Source organism: Dama dama, chromosome 33 (genome assembly GCF_033118175.1).
Source record: "Dama dama isolate Ldn47 chromosome 33, ASM3311817v1, whole genome shotgun sequence".
Lineage (NCBI taxonomy): Eukaryota > Metazoa > Chordata > Mammalia > Artiodactyla > Cervidae > Dama > Dama dama.
In genome coordinates, this window is record NC_083713.1 from 12,647,811 (window position 1) to 12,672,524 (window position 24,714).

General features: G+C 36.2%; 1 protein-coding gene across 2 annotated transcripts in view; it reads left to right on the forward strand.

Moving 5' to 3' along the window:
* TFPI (tissue factor pathway inhibitor) overlaps window positions 1–24,714 on the forward strand; it is a 77,972-nt gene that overhangs the window by 19,470 nt on the left and 33,788 nt on the right. For both annotated transcript variants that reach the window (XM_061135779.1, XM_061135780.1), the window contains exons 2-3: window positions 14,475–14,597; window positions 20,258–20,455. In XM_061135779.1, coding sequence (XP_060991762.1) covers window positions 14,477–14,597; window positions 20,258–20,455 — 319 coding nt within the window. In that variant the 5' untranslated portion in view covers window positions 14,475–14,476. The remainder of the gene's footprint in view (window positions 1–14,474; window positions 14,598–20,257; window positions 20,456–24,714) is intronic.

Genomic DNA, 24,714 nt, shown 5'->3' on the forward strand with positions numbered 1-24,714 from the left:
GAGCTCCATGGCTACATGTTGAGCATCTTATTTTGTGGCTCCAATGAATATCTCACAAATATTTAAAATGCTTCTGCTCTGGATAAAAATATTTATTTAAATATATTATAATTAGTAATACATAGTCATAGTAAAATTGCCTAAGATTCCTACTATTTTAGTAACACCAAATAGAATGCTTACTTTTAAATTTTTCAGATATACTTTACATATGACATTGTGAAAATTTAAAGTGCATGATGTATTGATTTGATGTATTTATATATTGCAATATGATTATCACCATAGCATTGACTAACACCTTTATCATGTCACATGATTATCATTTCTCTTTTGTGGTGGGAACAATTAAGATCTCTTCTCTTAGCAACTTTGATATTTATAATCACTATGTTGTGTGTTAGATCTCCATGACTTATTTATCTACTGGCTGAAAGTTTGCACCCTTAAATAACATCTCCCCAATTTCCCCATCCCACAACCTCTACTAACCACCATAAAGTACCTACTTTAGACTTATACAAATTTATCACTTAGATGAAAACCAAATTGTATATTTTTTCTAGATTATATCAAACACAAATTAAATAGACCATTTCTGGATGGTTTTACTGTTAAAATTTTTTTATATTTTTCTCATTGAATAGATGGAAAAAATAAAACTTCTAGGTACCTGGAACTTATAAGCTTATTGTAGTCTTGAAGTTTTAAGACTATACAGTAGATATTTTTGAATGGAAAAATTAAATTGGTATCATAAAATTATAACTAAATCATTACACAATACACATAAAAAAATTCTTTGAATACATTTACTTTACAGTTATTGACATTTTTCAATATTAATAAATATAAAAGACATTGACAATTTTGTCAATTACGGTGATAAAATATATCACATTTTAATTATGTGTCATAAATAAAGATTCATTTAGATGAAGTAAACAACACGTATAACAAGACCTCAAGGGCGCAACTGGAATTCCCTGATAGACTATGGAATACTTAGGAGAACATACAGTCCTGAGCTAGGGCAGAGACTGGTATGCAAACAACTAAGATCACCACTTCAGCCCCTCTAATGAGCTCTTGTTATTTGACCTTTTCTGGATGTCTACACCACACCTCTCTCTATAGACCAGCAAATCATCTGACTCTGTATAGGTATCTACCCCATGGCAAGTCAACAGTGATCAGATGCTAATGTGATTTCTTTATTATCCATTGACTAGCAATTTGGAGAGCAGACAATATGAGTAGAGAATATGGGCAGTGTTTTTAGAATTAAGGGTGGAGAAAAGAAGAAATAATTAGCTGAATACTTACTGTCATCTTGAACAGAGGTTTAAGTTGTAATTGAAGTTCATTATGTCCCCTTTCATTCATACAGCTTCAATTAATTTTAGTTTATGTGTTTGTTTTAAGTTTCTCCAGTGAGTTTTTACTTTAATTTTTGCAGAATCCTTAATTCATTGATTTGTTCCATAAACATTTATTGAGCTCCTATTAGGTACCAGAAAGAATGGATATAATGCTACATTTAAGGACAGAGAAAACAGATAGTAAGCAAATAAATATATAATGTGTTACATAGGGGAAAATGCAGTCATAAAAAAGGGGGGGGGGAATATAATGTATCATGGGGCTGTCTCAAGTGTTCAAGGCAGGATTATGTGAAGATATCATTTGAGCAGAGATTTTATACAAAATCAACATACCTATAGATTTGTGAGATTGAGTCCGAGCATCACTCCAGGGGTGAAGAGGTAAGGAAATCCTGTGATAGGGATATACCACAGAATCTCCTCTCTGCTGAGGTTGGGAGTGTCTCTACATCTTTTTCTATAGTAGTAATCATAACTTCTCATTATCCTGAAATCTTACAGAAATGCTACATCTTAGTTTTCAGGCCCCTAGGGTAATTTAATAAACTGTATTATGCAAAATTATGAAAAAATTCAATCTTAACACTCTCAGTAATTTCACACTTAGCCCACAAAACTGACTGGCTGAGGGAACATTATTCTCTAATTTCAAATTACAAGGAACATATGATTTGAGATTACAGTTGAGGAATGAAGCAGAGAGGGGATTAGGCAAGGCAGTGAGGGTCTGTTTTACCTGCCAAGTTTTTTTTTTCTGAACTTTGATACTTTCTTCCTAAAAGGGATTATAGAGAACTGTTTTCCCCAAACACATATCCCCTCTGTAAATAACAACAAAAATCCAACAAAAACACATAATTTGGGAGAACTGGGTACTAACCATCCTTCTTATGTAGGAATGTGGCAGGTCACAGCCAGTACTGTCTCAGTCTTCATTTTTAAACAGCAAGAAATAGAACATGGTAGCCTGTACTTATGCAGAAAGGAAAGAACTGGCTTATACATTAAAAACCAAACTCCAGGGCTGCTGTATCTCTTCCCACAGTCTAATGGCAAAAGGGAAGTTACCCTTTTTCTGAAACATATTTACTCACCATATTTAGAGATAAGAAACTAGGAGGACTCCTGCTATGAACTGAATCGTGTTCCTCCCACCTCAAATTCATATGTTGAAACCATAATGCTCAATATTATTATATTTGAAAAGAGGACTCTTAGGGGATGGTGGCGATGGTGGTTTAGTCACTAAGTCATGTCTAACTCTTGTGGCCCCATGGACTGTAGCTCACCAAGCTTCTCTGTCCATGGGATTTCCAAGGCAAGAACTCTGGATGGGTTGCCATCTCCTTCCCCATTTTATGAGATAATTAATTTTAAATTAAGATCATGAGAGTGGTGTCCTAATCTGATAGAATTGATGACTATATAAGAAGAAACAGAGAGCTATTTCTCTCACATACACACACAGAGGAAAACCATGTAAGGACATAGAAGGCAGTTTCTGCAAGCTGAGGAGAGAGCTCTCCCCAAGAACCTGATCCTACCAATGCCTTGGTCTTGGACTTACCAGCCTCCAGAACTGTGAGAAATTTGCTTCTGTTGTTGAAGTGGTCTATTGGGTTGGTTAAAAAGCTCATTTGTGTTTTACCATAAAATGTTATGGAAAAATATGAATGAATATTTTGGCCAACTGGGTAGCTATGGTATTTTCTTATGGTAGACCTAGTAGACTAAGATAGCTGCTGTGAGCTTTATCCACAAAATCACTTGTATCCTTACCTAACAAAGATACATTCAAGCCTTTTTGGTTGGTTTGAAGTGATAGCAAAGAAAAACTACCTTGAATTAGGTCTAATTCAGCATTCTCCGGGGCTTTCTTGGTGGCTCAGGTGGTAAAGAATCTGCCTACAGTGCAAGAAACTCAGGTTCGATCACTAGGTTGGAAAGATCCCCTGCTCTGGAGAATTACATGGACAGAGGAACCTGGTGGGCTCCAGTCCATGGGGCTGCAAAGTGTCAGACACAACTAAGCAACTATCACATAGCATTTTTGCCAGAGCTCAAACCTGGACTAGGTCATTGATGGTTGCCTACCTTAAACACTGAGGCTCTTTTATTCTTTTTTTTTTTTTAAACCAACTGTCATATAATCATAAATTTCATGTAATAATATTGTGATAATAATAATATAATATTGCATGCTCAGAGTTCCCAAAAACTTAAAACCACCGACATGGTTTGGAGCATGAGTCCACTGTAAAATGATAACTGCCTTAATCAAATCTGCAGTGTCTTTTTCAAATCTTTATTTACCATTTGTATTACAACAAAGCACACTAATCTACAGAGGGATGTACAAATATAACCTTTACTAATATTTAAATTTTCTTTTATCAAACCATTTTTTTAATCTGACAGTATAAAGTGATAACTAAGGAATTTGCTTTAGAATTAATACATCTACACAACCACTTACAAGCTGTTTTCTTAAAAAAGTTACTTTATCATTTTGAACCACCATTTATTTTCTCTATCAAATGAGGATAAATTAACAACATTCTCCTAGAGGGAATGTGAAATATAAATGAGAGAGAAATAATAACTAAGACTCATTGGAAACTGCTTTTTGTATTATGATTTAAAGTGACAAACTGTAATTTATCCACCCCCTGGGGAAAAAAGTAGCTTAAAAGCAGGCATCTAGAAAGAAATTCTAAACAAAGACATAATCTACATTGTGAAAACTAATCCCAAATAACTCAAGAGCTAACTACAATTACATGTTTGAAACAAGACTTCAATAAAACAGGAATTTCCTCTTTTCAACTCTGATCTTTAGCTGAGATTTTTTTAAAATGAATGTATATGTGGTTTCTCTTTCTTCTAAAGTTTGGGAAAAAAGAGAAAATATGATACTTAGCAGATTTTCCAAGTACCTTTTTTAGATGATCCTTTGTGTAGGCTTGTTCTAATCTATTCATTCAGGCTTTGACCGATGGGTGAACCTGTGTCCTTTTCCCAGGTATGAGAGGCAAGCTCCCAGTTTACCTAAGGTTTATCACCTATTCCCTTCTGTATGGTTTGCTAAAGCTTGGGCCAAAAGCCCCCACCCATATATATAGATAGAGTGATGCAGAAATATTTACATAATAATAAGTATAAGCACTAATGAAGTGTAGCATTAAAACTAGTAATAGAAAACATTTAGGCAATATACTGAATCAAAAATTACAACAGTGATCACAGTAAAAACTTGCATTCATTAATTAACTGTACTTGTGGGATTAGCAAACAAGATAAATCAGTTGTGGGTTTTTTTTTTTTTTTTTTTTTTGAGAAATCAATTTTTATCCTGTAGTTCCCATGGCGATTTTGTCTAATCATTCTTCAAGTCACTATAAAGGTATATTTTAAAAAGAAATAAACATAGACTAAGCAATTAATACATTTTTAGTTTCTTACATTGTATTCAGTCTTTATTCCACAAATCGTGTTTATTTAAAGGGTGCTTTGGGACCCTGTCCTGCCTCGGTCACTTACTCACCATCTAGGCATATGAGGTTGGAAAACAAATCGTGGTATATCTAACATAATTCAATAAACCTGCCCCATTGGCTGCGCAGCATTATTGTCAAGGTACAGTAACCTAATAAATAAGAAACCACTTGAAAAAATAATACATCATTACAAGATGCAAATACTTTGTAATGATATAGCTTTGTACTTCTATTATCACTCTTGAATGTAGTGAATATACCATACTGCCAGCGCCTCAGGAAATTTGATCTTAATTTTAATTGTGGGTCATAAAAAAATAATCCTGATGCCAAAATATCCCTTTATAGTGATGACTCAATGCCTCAGGCATGTGGAATTTGAGGGGTGGGTAGTTAATAAGATAAAGAAGGCTCCGTACTGACTTGTTAAAATTTGGTATCTGGCAAATGTGCAGTCACACAGCCTTAGATCTCTCTTGGGAAATTGCCCAAACATTTGCATTTTCACAACGTATTTATTTAGAAAATACTTTTTTCCTGCGAAAAATCTGGCTGTCAAAACTCTCACTGAGATTATGCAAGTTCAGTAACATCAGGAACAACAAGAGTTGAAAGTCTAGTAAGAAATATATTTAACAAAAATCTATTTACAGACTCTAATTGTTATGAATAGTTTGGAGTTTTCAGTTGAAAATACTGCTTATAAAAAGTAAACTCAAAACATAAGAAAAGAAATAGAAAACTGTTAGAATCTCAACAGGACTTTTTTCTTCCTCCCCTTACTATAGACTTATGCCTATGATTCCTTTCTTCATTCATTATCCGTGGTATTAGGGTTCTGCAAATTCACCCAAAATGAGAAACACTCGAGAAAAACCAAAGGTTAGAGATATAAACAGGCTCTAGGTTTTAGTGGGCAACCCCCCAGGGATCAGCCAAACTGAGTGGACAGAAGCACTAAACACCAAGAAGATAATGACATTAGCTGCTGCTGAGTAGAAGATTAAAATTATTTTTCAAGTTGTACTTTTTATATTTTTCTGGTTGTCATGTTTTATCTCCCTGTCTTTTCATTAGTACACTGCAAATAAACAAGCAGCCAAAATGAAATTACTTTCAGACATGGCCAAGTACTCACTGAGCTTAATTTTAAGAGTAAAATTCTTTAAAAGGAGAAGTTCAGTGATATGTGATAAAGAAAATCTAAACTAAAAAGTTTAAATTAATAAGAAGCATGATGATAATATATATGTAAACACGTGATTTTTCCAGAGAAATTTATAAGATGAGAAAATAACAAGACTGTACCCAAAACTGATAGAATAGAAGAATAACTGCCTCTATGTTGTTATATACTTTCCCCAAAATGATGTAGTGAAAACTTAATGCAGCCCTTCCAGCTTACTATGTTCTTCCATTTTCTGTGAGCTTTTTGCATTTTGACTCCTGCCACAAGTTCTCATCCCTTACCCACCACCATTTCCTTTGAGTTGTGCTCTGCCAGTCACCAAAGCTAAATCACCAATGTATTTCTAGCTCCCAAAGACTTGAATTCTTACAAAATCATTCACTTTAGATTAAGATTTGTGTCTAACCTTTCAACTACTATCAGCCAGTTCAGTCACTCAGTCATGTCTGACTCTCTGCAACCCCATGGATTACAGCAGGCCAGGCCTCCCTGTCCATCACCAGCTCCCAAAGTTTAATCAACTAATGTCCATTGAGTTGGTGATGCCATCCAACCATCTCATCCTCTGTTGTCCCCTTCTCCTCCCACCCTCAATCTTTCCCAGCATCAGGGTCTTTTCAAATGAGTCAGCTCTTTGCATCAGGTGGCCAAAGTACTGGAGTTATAGCTTCAGCATCAGTCCTTCTAATGAATATTCGGGACTGATGTCCTCTAGGATGGATTGGTTGGATCTCTTTGAAGTCCAAGGGACTCTCAAGAGTCTCCTTCCTCCAACACCACAGTTCAAAAGCATCAATTCTTCAGTGCTCAGCTTTCTTTATAGTCCAACTCTCACATCCATACATGACTACCTGAAAAACCGTAGCCTGGTCTAGACAGACCTTTGTTGGCAAAGTAACACCTCTGCTTTTTAATATGCTGTCTAGGTTGGTCATCTTTTCTTCCAAGGAGCAAGCATCTTTTAATTTCATGGCTGCAGTCACCATCAGCAGTGATTTTGGAGTTTTGGAGCCCCCCAAAACAGTCTGTCACTGTTTCCATTGTTTCCCCATCTGTTTGCCATGAAGTGATGAGACCAGATGCCATGATCTTAGTTTTATGTTAAGTGTTTAAGACACTTAGTGAATTTTGAGTTTTAAGACAATATTTCCACTCTCCTCTTTCAGTTTCATCAAGAGTCTCTTTAGTTCTTCTTCACTCTCTGCCCTTAGGGTGGTGTCATCTGCATATTTGAGGTTATTGATAATTCTCCCAGCAATCTTGATTCCAGCTTGTGCTTCATCCAGCCCAGGGTTTCTCCTGATGTACTCTGCATATAACTTAATAAGCAGGGTGACAATATACGGCCTTGACGTACTCCTTTTCCTATTTGGAGCAAGTCTGTTGATCCATGTCCATTTCTAACTGTTGCTTCCTGGCCTGCATACAGATTTCTCAGGAAGCAGGTTAGGTGGTCTGGTATTCTCATCTCTTTCAGAATTTTCCACAGATTGTTGTGATCCATACAGTCAAACGCTTTGGTACAAGCAATAAAGCAGAAATAGATGTTTTTCTGGAATTCTCTTACATTTTTGATGATCCAGCGGTTGTTGGCAATTTGATCTCTGGTTCCTCTACCTTTTCTAAGTCCAGCTTGAACATCTGGAAGTTCACGGTTCACATACTGTTGAAGCCTGGCTTGGAAAATTTTGAGCATTACTTTGCTAGTATGTGAGATGAGTGCAACTTTGCAGTAGTTTGAGCATTCTTTGGCATTGCCTTACTTTGGAATGAAAACTGACCTTTTCCAGTCCTGTGGCCAAGGCTGAGTTTTCCAAATTTGCTGGTATATTGAGTGCAACACTTTAACATCATCTTTAGGATTTGAAATACCTCAACTGGAATTCCATCACCTCCATTAGCTTTGTTCATAGTGATGCTTCCTAAGGCCCACTTGACTTCACATTTCAGGATGTCTGGCTCTAGGTGAGTGATCACACCATTGTGATTATCTGGGTTGTGAAGATCTTTTTTGTACAGTTCTTCTGTGTATTCTTGCCACCTCTTCTTAATATTTCTGTTAGGTACACACAGTTTCTGTCCTTTATTGAGCCCATCTTTGCGTGAAATATCCCTTGGTATCTCCAATTTTCTTGAAGATATCTCTAGTCTTTCCCTTCTATTGTTTTCCTCTATTTCTTTGCATTGATCACTGAGGAAGGCTTTCTTATCTCTCCTTGCTAGTCTTTGGAACTTTGCCTTCAGATGTGTATATCTTTCCTTTTCTCCTTTGCCTTTTACTTCTCTTCTTTTCACACCAATTTTTAAGGCCACCTCAGACAACCATTTTGCCTTTTTGCACTTCTTTTTCTTGGGAATGGTCTTGATCACTGCCTCCTGTACAACGTCGTGAACCTCTGTCCATAGTTCTTCAGGCACTCTGTCTATCAGATCTAACCCCTTGAGTCTATTTGTCACTTCCACTGTATAATTGTAAGGAATTTGATTTAGGTCATACCTGAGTGTTCTAGTGGTTTTCCCTACTTTCTTCAATTTAAGTCTGAATTTGGCTTTGAGGTCAAGATGTCACTTGCATTGATTTCTTCTAAGGCCTCTCTCCTTGGTTTATTTGTAGTCAGTCTTTCTGTGTGTGTCTGTGTCCTAATCTTTTTTTGTAAAGACACCAGTCATATTGAATTAGAACCCACTCCAAGGACCTCATTTATCCTTAATTATCTCTTCAAAGGCCTTATATCTCCAAATACAGTCACATTCTGAGGCACTACAGGTTAAGATATCAACATATGAATGTGGAGAGGACACAACTCTGCTCATATTACAGAGCTGACAAAGAACTTATGACCATAATATATAAAGAACTCCTACAATTCAATAATGAAGAGATAAAGAATCTTAAAAAAAAAAAAAAAAAAAAAAACTTAAGTTATTTGGACAGTAACAGAGGAACTGGTAGTTGTTACTTTTAAGATATGGTACTCAAAGAAGATCTTTTGGAGAGAGGATATCTGACAAGCGTCCTGACTAAAAGGACAGAGTCTTTCATTCTGGAATCTTGTAGACGAGTATTCCCATGACAAGAAATAACAAATTTAAAGTACTAAAACTAGAATGAGTATGGTTTTCTCAAGAATCAACAGCTTCACTGGCGCCAAAGGATTAGTAGGCAGTATCCATAAAGTCAAGGAATTACCAAAAAAAAACAAAAACAAAAAAAAAAAAAACTGACAGGAGACAAAGTTGAAAGAAGAGCTGGAAATGACTTACTAGACTCCTTTTTCCTTGTTGAAATGATCTTACCTCATGATGATGTTGGGAATACTGCAGAACATTTCCCAGCTCCTGCTCCGTGTCTGTAACTGCCCTTAATATTGCTCCACTTAGAAAACAATCCCAAATGTTATCTGTCCTGACCAAATTTGTCCCTAATATGCATACTGATCAATGCTTACGTTAATTTACTAAGTCAAATGACTAGCACAACAGTTCACTCAGGAGGTACTTGAATCCTCTGTCCACATTCTGCATCTATTCAATGACTCAGTTTTATCAATAGTAGTTCAAGATATCTGTCCCTTTATCTTTAATTCCACTGATAACCCTCTGTTCATAATTTCAATCTGATTTACAACATTCTAGCTATTAATTTCAAATATAATTTTGCCTCTTAACATCTCTCCATTTTTGAGGATTTTGTTAATAGAAAAATCATATAATGTTTTTTAATGTTTTTCTGGTTCAGAAAATCTGACTTTTTCTTTTCTGCAACATTATCTCTCAAGATATTTTCTTAAAATATTTTATGGAAAAATAGACACTTGACATATAAATTTAGAAATACAGTTATGTATCTCCCATAGAGGACACCATTGCACATTACCATATTAAGTGTTCGTTAAAAGTCTTATAGTTGAGAAACCTATATAAAAAGTTAAACTTAGAAGTAAATATATATTAGCTTATGAAAACTCTTTTTCATGTAACAACTAATAACATCTTGCTGAACTGGTATTCTAAGAACATACCTTGACTAAAATGATAAAATGGATGCTACAAATTATCATTAAAGAGACTACAAAATGTAATTTATGCAATATAACTATAAGTTATTCTGCAAAGTAAGTAAAATGTGTTACTTCAAATGCATAAATTTTTAGAACTGAAATGGAAGTTAAGGACAATCTATTTCAAGTCCTGCATTTTATGAATCAGGTTCATAATCATAAATGTATTTCCAAAGGTTACTTAGATTGCTGGCAGTGCTGAACTTAGAATTTCTAGTTTATTGCCCCAGTATATAAATACTATTTTTATTCAAGGTAAATAATTATATTTATTGTCCACTACTATGTGCATAGTATATGCAAAGATATTCTCACAATTTATCTTAGCACTTAACATTACATGTGTATAGAATGCAGTTGGTTGAGCATAAATTCCTTAAGGGTCAAGGCTTTCTCTAGTTTTTTGAATATCCGTTAGTGTCTAACATATTATTAAATACAACTAGTCACTGACTCGACACGTATATGCAATATACTCTTGCTTGAACAACTTCTGATGTCAGATTACAAATTAAATGGGATTTATTAAGAGTGAAGATCCTATTCCTGGCTCACAGCTGATGCCTTCTTGCTGTGACTTTACATGATGGAAGGTACAAGGGACCTCTGTGGGATCTCTTTATAAAAACATTAATACCTTCCTTTGTGATCTAGTTACCTCTGAAATGTTTCCTAGTACTGAAACCTATGAGAGTTAGAATTCTACATTAAGATTTGGGGAAACACAGTCAGACCATAGCATAATCCAACCAACAATTAAAAGTTCATATCCTAACCAACATTTTGTATTGTCAGTTTTTATTCATTTTAGTTGTAGTCCCCCACAATAGTGCTAATTTGTATTTTTTGATGAGTAATAATGTTGAGCATCGTATACCATGCATATTGGCTCTATGTATATAATCTATTGAAAAGTTCCTATACCGTCTTGTTTTGCTGATGTTTTACTTTTATTTTAGGTTTGATGTGTTCACTAACAAAAGAGCCCACTTTATTACACACAATAATTTTGATATTTAATAGATTATTTGCCTTAATTTCAGTATGTGTGCATGCTAAGTTGCTTCAGTCACGTCTGATTCTTTATAACCCTATGGACTGTAGCCCGCCAGGCTCCTCTGTCCATGGGATTCTCCTGTCAAGAATACTGGAGTGGGTTGCCATGCCCTTCTTCAGAGGATCTTCCTGACCCAGGGATGAGACTTGGATCTCTTATGTCTCCTTCATTGGCAGCAGGTTCTTTACTACTAACGCCACCTGGGAAGCCCAACTTAATTTCAGTATACGATTATTAAAAGAGGAAATGTAGAGGCAATAGAAAAAAGTAACAGCGCATACATCCTCAAACTCCGCCATTCAATATCCAGACTTGACCAGTGCTGGGAAGTCCCTTGTTAACACTAATCTGGAGTCCCAACTGGGAAAAGGTCCCAGGCGGTGCATCCACCCCATTGGCAAGACTTCAAACTGCTGTTTGGGGGGGTTGCAATTGCTTGTACCCCAGGGCACAACCTGATACTGTCATCGGTTTGCACGCAAAAATGCAGCTCTGGTTTAACTTTAACTTTTACAATGCTGTTTCTTTCACCTTATAAGTCATAAGACTTCTTAGACCTGGGGCTAGAGGGGACAGTGGGAAGCTGGCCAGGCCCTGGGGGCTTAAAAGATTCCAAGACCCACTCCATTTCTTATCTAAACTGCTGCCTGACTTGCTGTGCTTGCCAGCAGGCTGGGAATGCAGGCGGTGGGCAGGCAGGTCAGAAGCAGGTCAGAGGCCTGCTATTGCTCTCCTGCTTCTGCAGCCTGAATAAGACTTCCTCCATTTTAATTTCCTTAACAAATCTTTAATCCAGTTTTAATCAAATATTTGTCTGTAGTTCTTTATACATTTTTATTATATAATCTTAAGATATATGAATTTCAAATACTTCCTCACAACTTGCCTTTTCAATATCTTAATGATATTTCCTTTGATGAACAGAATTTCTTGATTTTAATGAAATAGTTATCAGTATTTTATTGTGTTTAATTTGTGCTGTCTATATCCTGATTCAAAAATGCTTGCCAACTTCATCATAAATATATTCTCCTGGGTTTTTTCTCCTAAAATTTAATGTTTTACCTTTCACATTTAGATGGTTGAATTCTCTTGAATCAATTTTTGTGTATGATACTAGATTGGGTAATATATATTTTTAACGGGGTCAGCTATTAAGACAGTAGAGTGCAGAAAGGTGCAAGGATGTATAAGAAGTAGGTCAATCAGTACACAGCTTCAGTTTGGGTTTGTTATTTATCTTGTCACTTTGCAGTGTAATGCATCTTGAAATTTAAAAAATAAGTAAATTACAATAACATATAATTAAATCAGTTCTCTCTGATCACCACAAGTTACAATTTTATGAATCTTATAGCATGCTGTACTATTTCTTTTCAGTGGTGCACCCAAATCAGTCTTCTACATTGCTCTTAGAAATTGTATTATTTAATGCTTTTGGTCACTTTTCAGAAGCAATATTATGGAGAAGAAAGAGCACTGAACTAGCAGTTTGCTCACTTGAATTCAAGATCTGTATCAGTCATTAATTAGCTATGGCTTGTTAAATAACAGGCTCATAGTTTTTTCTGTTCAACTCCCTTTTTTTCTGGAAGCAATAACCCACTTCTCCTGGAAGCTACACCTATCCACTCCACCCTTAAACTCAGATATTTACATTAATATTTACAGTGTTTTGACATATTCATAGTTCCTGACCCTTTTGTAGTCCACCAAATATGTGCTAATATCCTGCAGCTTTTGACCTCAAGCATATTGGTTCAGTAGTGGGATACTTCCCTATCATTTCTGTGCTCAAGCTTTGTGAACCTAATCCATGAAGAAAAGTAGTCATACTGTTTTGACTAGGCCCTCCTTATGCAGATCCCTTCATGCTCATGTTTTTTGTATATCAGTGTTCCAAGTCCAAAAATTTCCATAGATCAGGTAGTACTATAGCATTTACTATTGAAAAAAATCCACGTATAGGTGAACCCACATAGTTCAAATCCATATTGGTGAAAGGCCAATGTTGCATATGTATATTTGTGCATACATTTAAATATATATATATATTTCTGGATTCAAGTACTTTATGATATGATTTAGAAGGTATATAGCACTGCTACCAAATATAATTTTAAAATGTGTTAATATTTGCAGTGTCATGAGAAAATAGGTTATCCATTCATTTCACTAGTGATCTTAATGAAGTTTAATACAAATTGTCATTTATCACTTTATTTGTTATTTAAGACTACACTTTAAAGATGTATACCGTAGCTGTGATCCACTATAGACATAAACAAAATACTCTCTAAATTGTTTTTGATGGAATATCAGTTCCTGCATTTGTGAACATATCCTGATAGCATTGCTCTTTCCTTCCTGATTCCGATGGCATCAGTGACTGAGAATGTGCATGCATTCTCTTCTTTTTCTCTGCCCATGCTGAGTGAACATTACACATTTCCTTCCACTTTTGAATATAAAGGAAAAATAGCCTTTAAATGTGCTTTTCCATTATTTTTTGCTATGGATCTTTAAATAATTTTGAAACAGGAAGTCTCACTCTTCTGAAATCTGTTTCCTACAGACTGTAAATGTGTTGATTTATCACTTAAAGTCACTTTTCTGTGAAACTCTTTTGCATGAGATAACTCCTTAAGTTGATGGTGAAAAATTGGGGCAAACAACTGGCTATAATGTTAAGACATTTCTTTTTTCAACAGTTCTGTCTGCAATCGCATAGAAAATCTGGTTAGGAAACTGTGTAAAAACAGAAATATATTTTAAAGGAAACAAAGATCAACATTTGGAAATGTGTTTCTTTTTTGAACATGGTAGTAAAGGGAAAGAGGAATCAGAAATTGAAAGTTGTATTCATGAAACAATAGAAAAATTCAAATAAAATTAGTTCTGACTCAGAAAAGAATAGTTATGAAAAAGATGTGGCAAATAGAATTGCATATGAAAATGGATCTTAATACATACTTAGTTATGTTGGTTAGCATCACCCATGTCTCAATTATTGCTATTTAAGTGTGTATTTTCAAGCTGAAATATCACCTGTGTATTTGAATATTATTAGCTATATGCACTGAATGTATGTGTGTCTACAATATTGAATGCTAATACGCATGTTTTAAATATGACTTATGGAATTTGTGAAGAGATGTATGAGAATACACATTAATGTCATAGAATGTCATAAATGTCAAAGGTATGCTTATGATTCCTACTAAATTGTATATAAATCTACATTAACTCTCTATTTATTAGGTATGTCTATGTTTTATATTTCAGAGATGATTAACATAATGAAGAAAGAACAGATTTTGGGGGTTTCTGTATGTCTGCTGCTTAGCTGTGCCTCTGCCCTTCTCAATGATGTTCCTGAGGAAGGTGAAGAATATACAAACATAACAGGTAAAGTGTTAGAAGCATTCATCCTTTTAATCCAAAAATGAATATATTTTTCTTCATCTTGAAGAAAAAGAAGCGTTATTGAAATGATATTTGTCCAAAACCTTAGTACAAAAAAAGTCACTTTAGGGAAGAAGATCTCTCATTTCTCAGATTGTATATGAAAACTTGAAGTATCTCTGGAAAATTGCAAGTAAAAAAAATTATATAGATATAGCTCTCTATGAACCTTGATGTCACCTTTTGACTGGGGAAAGTGTGAGAAGGAAAAGGAAATGGCAGGCATTGAAGGATTCAGTTTTTCTCTCTTCTCACCTTTATATTCCTCAAACAAGAGCTTCTCATATGAGTCCAATGTGAGAATACAGTCAAGCTGGATACCAGGAGATGGGGATAACAGAAGATAATTCTACTGCCATAAAGTTCTGTGCTTAAAAGTAAAATACAGTTGACTCTTGAGCAATGCAGGAGCTGGTGCACCCTCAATGAAGTACAGCATCCACGTGTAACTTATACTCAGTCGCATCCTATCCATATGTGAAAAGTAAAGGCTTATTGTTATATGCCACTAGAAAAAAATATATATTGTTGGGAAAATTTCCTAAAGATGGAATGTTATTGGATAAAGTTAAAAACCATTTTGTGTCTTATCAAACTAGGAATGTCGTCACTATGAGATGAGATCTAATCCTTCATTCTGCTCATTTCTCAAAAAAGGGATGGCTAAAATTTTAATATTCTGGAGGTAGGTAGCGAAGGAACACGGAGATTAAAGTAAATCCCAATAAGAGAAAAGCAGGCAATCCCATTTTAGGAAGTGGGAGGAGAAAAGAGTCCATGTGTTCCCAGTATTCACCTAGTCTAAGAAGTTCTCTCACTTAGGTTGAGAAAGTGCATGCCAGTTAATCAGGAGGTTCCTGAAGTTGTTGCTACTGCCACAGTCAGCCAAGAAAACAGAATTAACCCATCAATGATTAAACCCAAGTTTAAAATCTCTGGGTAAATACAGACCAAATCCAGCTGGATAAGGAAAAATCTTGATTGTAAAGCCAGATGTGAAGACCACTTAGCTGACTGGCTGCACAGACTTATGCAGGTTTTTTGTTTGTTTGTTTGTTTGTTTTTTCAATTAATCTTGTGTCAGCAAGATCCTTTGTCTGTCTCAGGGCTTCCCTGGTAGCTCAGCTGGTAAAGAATCCACCTGCAGTGCAGGAGATCCTGGTTTGATTCCTGGGTCAGGAAGATCCCCTGGAGAAGGGATAGGCTACCCACTCCAATATTTTTGGGCTTCCCTGGTGGCTCAGATGGTAAAGAATCTGCCTGCAATGTGGGAGACCTGGGTTCAGTCCCTGGGCTGGGAAGATCCCCTGGAGGAGGGCATGGCAACCCACTCCAGTATTCTTTCCTGGAGAATCCCCAGGGACAGAGGAGCCTGCTGGGCTAGAGTCCATGGGGTCCCAAAGAGTCAGACACAACTGAGTGATTAAGCACAGTGTCAGCCTCAATTCAATTTTGGAGATATCATCTATTACATTATGGCATGGTCACACCATCATTTTATAGAAGTTCAGTGAAATAATGTACTAGTATTTTATTGAAAAACATTACGAGATTTTATGGCTTCTGTCATAAGTCAATAGTAGACATTTTAAAATTAAGTCAACCAGCAGGGAGGATGAAATAGAGAAACTTCTTGATAAAACAAAAATGACAAAAAACTTGTGGTGAAAACTTTCTTAAAAAACATTCCTTTGGACTAGGAGAGACAAAGTGATCAGGGAACATTTAGAGAAAAGCAAGTATATTTCATAACGTTTAGAATCAGATGGGCCTAAATATGCATTTGTGGTTTGTCACGTGGCAGCTTTGCAAAATTAGATGAGTTGATATAAACTCTCTGACTCCCAGTGTCCTAATCTATAAATAAGCGATGTAAATAACTACATTCAGATGGTTGTTATATAAATTGCATAAAAGCATCTGGCACATTTCCTAGCACACAGAAGGCAGAGTACATGTCTGTGTTCTATCCTTCCAGAGAAACCAGTCTTTTAGTGAGAGAGTCAAGTAGCATGTAGACTCCCAGGCAGTAAGTTACCTTAAGGTTCTAGGTTTCCAAACAAATTCCAGGAGGAGGAGGATTCTAACAACCAAGGACTTGACACATCCCCAAATATTATCTTGAGCCTTCCTTTCAATATCCCAGGATAGGGGGAAGGAAGAGTGAAATTGTAATCCTCAGACTGTGAAAAATAAAATACAAGAAATTAATTATGAAAATGATTAAATATGAACCATAACTCTGTTTATTTCAATACATCAGATTAAATTCCTGTTACATTGCCCTGATTGTGTTTTCCAATTGTATGGCCTTAGGCAGATCCTTGTCACAGTCAATGCTTTCTTCAAGTCTCAGGAAGGAAAGTTACCCCTACCCACTCAGAGAAGCTTAAGTATCTTATTAAACATGGTCACAGCATCTTGAAGTTCTTTAATGTTTATATAAGTAAGTCTGAGTGTCTGCATGTTCCATGAAGTGGGGGCGTGGGGTGGAGGTTACTGACACTTATGGGGGCGTGGGGTGGAGGTTACTGACACTTAATTCTCTATCACATCTGCCGTGACAGTACGGTGCTTGACATACACGATTGGCGATCAGCACACAGCTGTTAACTTCTGAAAAGGTTTACCTAAAATAAAAAGTGAAAACAAGACAGACTTTCATCCAATTTTAGTGGTGGCATGGCTTTGTGTTTAAAGGGGCCATGTGATCACTCCCCAAATCGGGCATGATGTTGTTCAAGTGGGAGGTCGCAAGCTCACAGCACAAAAGAATAAAGAATATTCTAATGCAGGGTTTGTGTAAGAAATACCATAAAATGTGAATGGCAAAAATGAATTATTAGATCATAATTAGTAAAGTATGTTAATCAAATAATAATTGACTAGCACTAATAATTCTTAGTGTTTTCTTTAGGAAACTGCTATAAAATCATTACCTGCTCTCATCATTGAAACATTTTACAATGTTATGTGGCAGCCTGGAAGGGAGGGAAGTTTGGGAGAGAATGGATACATGTATATGAATAGGTTGAGTCCCTCTGCTGTCCATCTAAAACTAACAGAATATTGTTAATTGGCCATATCCCAATACAAAATAAAATTTTTTTAGAAAAAGGAAAAACAAGAAAAAAAAAAAACTTTTAATTTTTATAAAGTAAAATTTAGAAAAATTTATTAAGTAGAAATTGTAAAAGTCAATCTATGTTCTTGATCTAAATGTCAATTAAGGAATCTCAGTCACACAGATCTGTGACTGTATCCCTCAGTTATTAAGAAGCTGTGAGATGTCTGATATAAAATTATCTGGGGGTCAGACCTAAAGCCATCACTTAAAGTGTGAACTGAGAATTTAATTTTTGCAGTATTATTTTATAATTTGCAAAATGGAGATAAAAAATGGCTAATTCACATGATTAAATAACATAATTGCAAAATGTGTGGCGCACAGCAGTTTCGGTAGACCCATCGCCGTCTTCACTTCCCAGGAGCGGCCGCGACTGCAGCAATTCCCTTCTGTGTTTGTGGTGCGCTGGCGCCACCACGTGGCATGATTGCTACATAGCAGGGTGAAGATAGGCTGGTATTTCTGTCCTTGAAACATAAAATGCAAAACAAAAATTTGGCATGATGATAAAGAATATCAAATATATGAAAAGTCAAAAACATTGGCAATTATCAAGGAGAAAAACCTGATAAAAGCTATTATAAGAAATAGTTTCCCTACATATACAGCATATGGCAACTCAGGTAATGCTTTCCACATTCCACAGGTGTCCTCTCTAAAGGTGCTTGTCTGAAGCACTGCGGCAATGATTTGGTGTCTGTAAAGGTCCACAACACCTGTAACTTGGGAATCAGGACCATCATATTATATGAGAAGTGCCCTGTTGGGTTGTGCGGTGCTCCGTCACTTGGTTGCTTCCGACTCTTTGTTACCCCATGGGTATAGCCTGCCAGGCTCCTCTGTCCGTGGGATTCTCCAGGGAAGAATACTGGAGTGGGTTGCCATGCCCTCCTCCAGGGAATCTTCCCAACCCAGGGATCGAACCCTCATTGCAGGCAGATTCTTTACCAGCTGAGCTACCAGGGAAGCCCAAGAATACTGGAGTGGGTGGCCTATCCCTTCTCCAGGGGATCTTCCTGACCCGGGACTCAAACCAGGACCTCTTGCATTGCAGGCGGATTCTTTATCACCTGAGCTACCAAGGAAGCCCTAGGAATCTCTGAAATAATGGAGTGTACTTATACAATTCAAAAATGCCAGAATATTTGTATGCTAGCTCATTTCTCAAAATTATTGACATGACTTCTGGGATTCTGAGATCTGATTATAAGATCAGATATTTATAAAACTGATAAGTCAAAATTTGGTCAGCCCTATCTAGAGTAGATAAACCTAAAATGATAATTCAGTGACACATGGTGAGCTATTTCTCAGTCAGATGTACCACATACTGTCTTTGATGCAAAGCCTTCTAACTTCTCACAACTTTCTAACAACTTGGAATGTCAAGTATAAAAGTATCAGTCTTTAAGTAAATATAGGAATACAAATAGCATTCACAATTAGGCAAAAATGTATTACTCAGAAAATGCTTTCACTTATTTTTGAATTTGAATTGGCAATTGTAACTTCAGTGATAAAGGGAAACTATATATTTTTCATAAGTCATTTTTTGTTTATATACAGTTATATATAATACTCTAAAATGCTATTATATATTAATTTCTGTAGAAAGAAGTTCTTGTGTGTATAGTGTAAAAGCGAAAGTGGCTCAGCCGTGTCCGACTCTTTGTGACCCCATGGGCTATATAGTCCACGGAATTCTCCAGGCCAGAATACTGGAGTGGGTAGCCTCTCCAGGGGATCTTCCCAACCAGGAATCAAACCTAGGTCCCCCACATTGCAGGCAGATTCTTTACCAGCTGAGCCACAAGGGAAGCTGAAGAATACCGAAGTGGGTAGCCTATCCCTTCTCCAGAGGATCTTCCTGACCCAGGAATCGAACCGGGGTCTCCTGCATTGCAGGTGGATTCTTTACCAACTGAGCTACTGGGGAAACCTTTGTGTGTTTACTTTAAGAAAATAAATTACTTGGAATTTGTAATAAATTACATAAATTTTCAAAGTTAGGGAATAGTTTAATGTAGTAAGATATATACACATATATGTGAACATAGATACCCTGTTAATTTTTTTTCATAAGGCTTGGTTGGAGTCATGTACCAGCCCTAATATTGTTGCTTTTGAAGATTTGTTTTATATGTAAAAAAATGATGCAACTATTGATTAGGGAGACATCTCTATGACTCAATTACATATGGTCAACTAGTACAAGTTTAAGCAAAACAAGAATCTATTAAAAGTTTCAACATTTTCCCCTAATAGTTGGTTAATAACCAACAGTTTAATAAAGTTGGTGGTGAGTTTATATATTTATCTACCTTTTGGATAACTTTCATAGTTTCTTATTGCAGTCTGTTTTATTATTGTTGTACTTTTCCTTAAAATTAAAATGTATTAAAAAGGAAGTGAAAAGGAAGTAGCATTATTAGTGTTGATGAAGGATAATATGTTATCTTTTATTTTTACCTTATAGATGCTGAGTTGCCCCCATTGAAACTTGTACATTCATTTTGTGCAATGAGAGCAGATGATGGCCCATGTAAAGCAATGATAAAGAGATTTTTTTTCAATATTCACACTCAACAATGTGAAGAATTTATATATGGAGGATGTGAAGGAAATCAGAATCGATTTGAAACTCTGGAAGAGTGCAAACAAAAATGTACAAGAGGTAGGTTTTTGGAGACACTATCATCCAGAAACCTTTCAGGTTATTAGATCTAATCATAGATTTGATCATTTTAGAAAAAAAGTTAAACTATTTTAACATTACAAGGAATCTTTTTTTTTTATTTTTTACTTTTTCAGCTTTAACAATTACTCTTTTTTCATTTTTTGTATCAATTATTATAAAATACATTATTATTGTCCTATACACTTCTCCATGATGAAGAGGGAAGAAAACCCTTAAGTGTGCAGAACAGATTTTATATCTACAACAAATTAACTGTAATTCCACCTCTTTAGGGAGCTATGAGTTCACAATAAATAAGTAAATAAATAAATAAATAAATCACAGTGATTTAGACTTTCCTTTTTCAATAGGATGATGTCATAGTTGTTTCTGTGTCAAGCTAATGAATTAATCCATCTTGAGGTTCTCAGTAGTTAGAAAATTATAGAAATATATATCTCTCTCTCTATATATATATATATCTCTCTCTATATATATATATCTAACTCATATATATATGAGTTAAATCCTTCCTTTGGAACCTTGGAATAATGTAGAAAATATTATCTCCAGTGGCTTAGGAAGACCTTATTGAACCTGACTTTTCTTTTCTTATTTTACTAAGTTATAAGTTTGAAAAGCACATCACATTCTGTTATTAAACTTAATTTAATGCTTTTATTCTTTTCATTGTATTAAAACTTTTAAAATTCTACAAATTACAATGTTTTATGTGGCTTTCTCTCTTTAGACTAAAATAAATTCTAAATAATTACTTGTTCAATTTTATGTCAGTTTTATTCTTCTGAATTGAGAGCTACTTGAGAGGTAGAAAATCCCGAGTTAGCCTTATTTCCATAGTTTCTAGCCCCAGATTTCCGCCTTGCACGTTTCTAGAGTTGAGTTACATTGTAAGTCTATAGATGGCTTCTTTAGTTAACACTGGTGTCTTGTTTTTTGCAAAGCAGGTGGCTTGGCATTTTCACACTGATAATGCTCTCCCAAACCGCTTTTGCAAGACAGTCTTGGCATCGTGATGACCTTGGCTTGTGGGAAAAATCTCAGTGTGGTGAAAAGAAAGAGCTTTTCTCCCCTGTGATTGTTGTATGCCCCTGAGCTGACATAAAAGAAATGATGTGAATGTATTTCTTTATTTCAGAGCACTTATTTCCCTCTTCTTCTCCATAGATGTACTGGAAATGTTACTAACACAGATTAGGCAGTTCGGTGTTTCTCTGTGGTACAGTTGGTTTTGTGATTGCCTGGTAATTTTCCATCCATCACAGATTTCTATACCTTGTCTTCTTCCATACCATGCCAAGTATCCTTTTGTATTGAGTATCACTCAAGTTCAGTACCTTGACTAAAGGTCAGGTTGCCTCATTCTTGGTAATCCTCACTTTCTCATGTAGCAGCCTACTTATTTTCATCAACTGGCCTTTTTCTGGAAATACATATCTATTTAGCTTTTATCATTTAAAAATCTCCTATTTCATCATTGTGACAAGTTACCCTTTTTTTTTGTCAGAAATTAATCAAATATAATCATTTTGTTCTTCAGTAGGTGTCCTGCTGTAATATTTTCTCAAATACCATTACTACCTAACATAACTATATGTCTTTTGCCCCCATCTCCTCATTATTTCCTCAAAAGTCATTGACATTATTGCTTGAATATCTGAGTATTTTATATAGTAAGCTACAGTTAAGAATATAGCTGACATACAGAAAAAGAATTACTAAACTTTAAAGAAATCACCTAAGGAGAAAATTCCATCTTCAGCTATGATGGAGTAACTGGAGCTGAATTTCTCTCCTGATGTAAATAACTAAAAACTGGAGGAAAAAAAATGTATGAAGCAACTTTTTTACAGACAGTGATCAAAATGCAGTACATGACTGTGATCTCTGAGAGGAGGGAACAAGTGAGGTGAGGCGTCCATCTCCCCAGTGTTCTGCATGAAGGCACTTCTGCAAAAAAGGAAAATGGCTGTCTGAGGAGGCCTTACAAATAGCTGTGAAAAGAAGGGAGGCAAAAGCAAAGGAGAAAAGGAAAGATATTTCCATTTGAATGCAGAGTTCCAAAGAATAGCCAGGAGAGATAACAAAGCCTTCCTCAGCGATCAGTGCAAAGAAATAAAGGAAAACAATAGAATGGGAAAGACTAGAGATCTCTTCAAAAATTAGAGATAACAAGGGAATATTTCATGCAAAGATGGGCTCAATAAAGGACAGAAATAGTATGGACCTAACAGAAGCAAAAGATATTAAGAAGAGGTGGTAAGAATACACAGAAGAACTGAACAAAAAAAGATCTTCACAACCCAGATAATCACGATGGTGTGATCACTGACCTAGAGCCAGACATCCTGGATGTGAAGTCAAGTGGGCTTTAGGAAGCATCACTGCAAACAAAGCTAGTGGAGGTGATGGAATTCCAGTGGAGCTATTTCAAATCCTGAAAGATGATGCTGTGAAAGTGCTGCACTCAATATGCCAGCAAATTTGGAAAACTCAGCAGGGGTCAGAGGACTGGAAAACATCAGTTTTCATTCCAGTCCCAAAGAAAGGCAGTGCCAAAGAATGCTCAAACCACTGCACAATTGCACATCATCTTACATGCTAATAAAGTAATGCTCCAAGCCAGGCTTCAGCAATACGTGAACCATGAATGTTCAAGTTGGTTCAAGTTGGTCTTAGAAAAGGCAGAGGAACCAGAGATTGAATTGCCAACATCTGCTGGATCATTGAAAAAGCAAGAGAATTCCAGAAAAACATCTATTTTTGCTTTATTGACTAAGCCAAAGCCTTTGACTGTGTGGATCACAATAAACTGTGGAAAATTCTGAAAGAGATGGGAATACCAGACCACCTGACCTGCCTCTTGAGACACCTGTATGCAGGTCAGCAAGCAACAGTTAGAACTGGACGTGGAACAAAAGACTGGTTCCAAATAGGAAAAGGAGTACGTCAAGGCTGTATATTGTCACCCTGCTTATTTAACTTATATGCAGAGTACATCATGAGAAACGCTGGGCTGGAGGAAGCACAGGCTGCAATCAAGATTGTTGGGAAAAATATCAATAACCTCAGATATGCAGATGAGACCACCCTTATGGCAGAAAGTGAAGAAGAATTAAAGAGCCTCTTGATGAAAGTGAAAGAGGAGAGTGAAAAAGTTGGCTTAAAGTTCAGCATTCAGAAAACTAAGATCATAGCATCCAGTCCCATCACTTCATGGGAAATAGATGGGGAAACAGTGGAAACAGTGGCTGACTTTATTTGGGGGGGCTCCAAAATCACTGCAGATGGTGATTGCAGCCGTGAAATTAAAAGACGCTTACTCCTTGGAAGGAAAGTTATGACCAACCTGGACAGCATATTGAAAAGAAGAAACATTACTTTGTCAACAAAGGTCCATCTAGTCAAGGCTATGGTTTTTCCAGTGGTCATGTATGGATGTGAGAGTTGGACTATAAAGAAAGCTGAGCACCTACGAATTGATGCTTTTGAACTGTGGTGCTGGAGAAGACTCTTGACAGTCCCTTGGACTGCAAGGAGGTCCAACCAGTCCATCCTAAAGGAGATCAGTCCTGGGTGTTCTTGGGAGGACTGATGTTGAAGCTGAAACTCCAATACTTTGGCCACCTATGCAAAGAACTGACTAATTGAAAAAGACCCTGATGCTGGTAAAGACTGAAGGTGGGAGGAGAAGGGGACAACAGAGGATGAGATAGTTGGATGGCTTCACCGACTCAATGGACATGGGTTTGGGTGAACTCCAGGAGTTGGTGATGGTCAGGGAGGCCTGGCGTGCTGCAGTTCATGGGGTCACAAAAAGTCAGACATGACTAAGCAACTGAACAGAACTTCTGGACCACAGTTAAACGAGGGAAGCACAAGCATAGCACACCAGTCTCCCTGGTGAAGCATGTGGAGATTGAAGACTGGTAAACTGAAGTGGTCATGTTCTGAGGGACAGTATGTGAAACAGAATGGACATACAAAGTGAAAAACCTAAAACTTTTGGATAAGGGCCCCATGGAGTTTGTTGGTGAATAATAAAGCTGCATGTACTTGATGAAATTCCATGAACTGAGAAAGTAATTAAAGGGATATGTAAGTGGAATACCCCCCAGAGCTCCCACAATTAAGATAAATTTTGTATTTAATTTAGTACTAGAGTGAAATTAGACCTAGAGTAAAAGCTACTTTACACTTGCCATAGCAAAGTTTCAGCCAAGCCTTAAAAATTC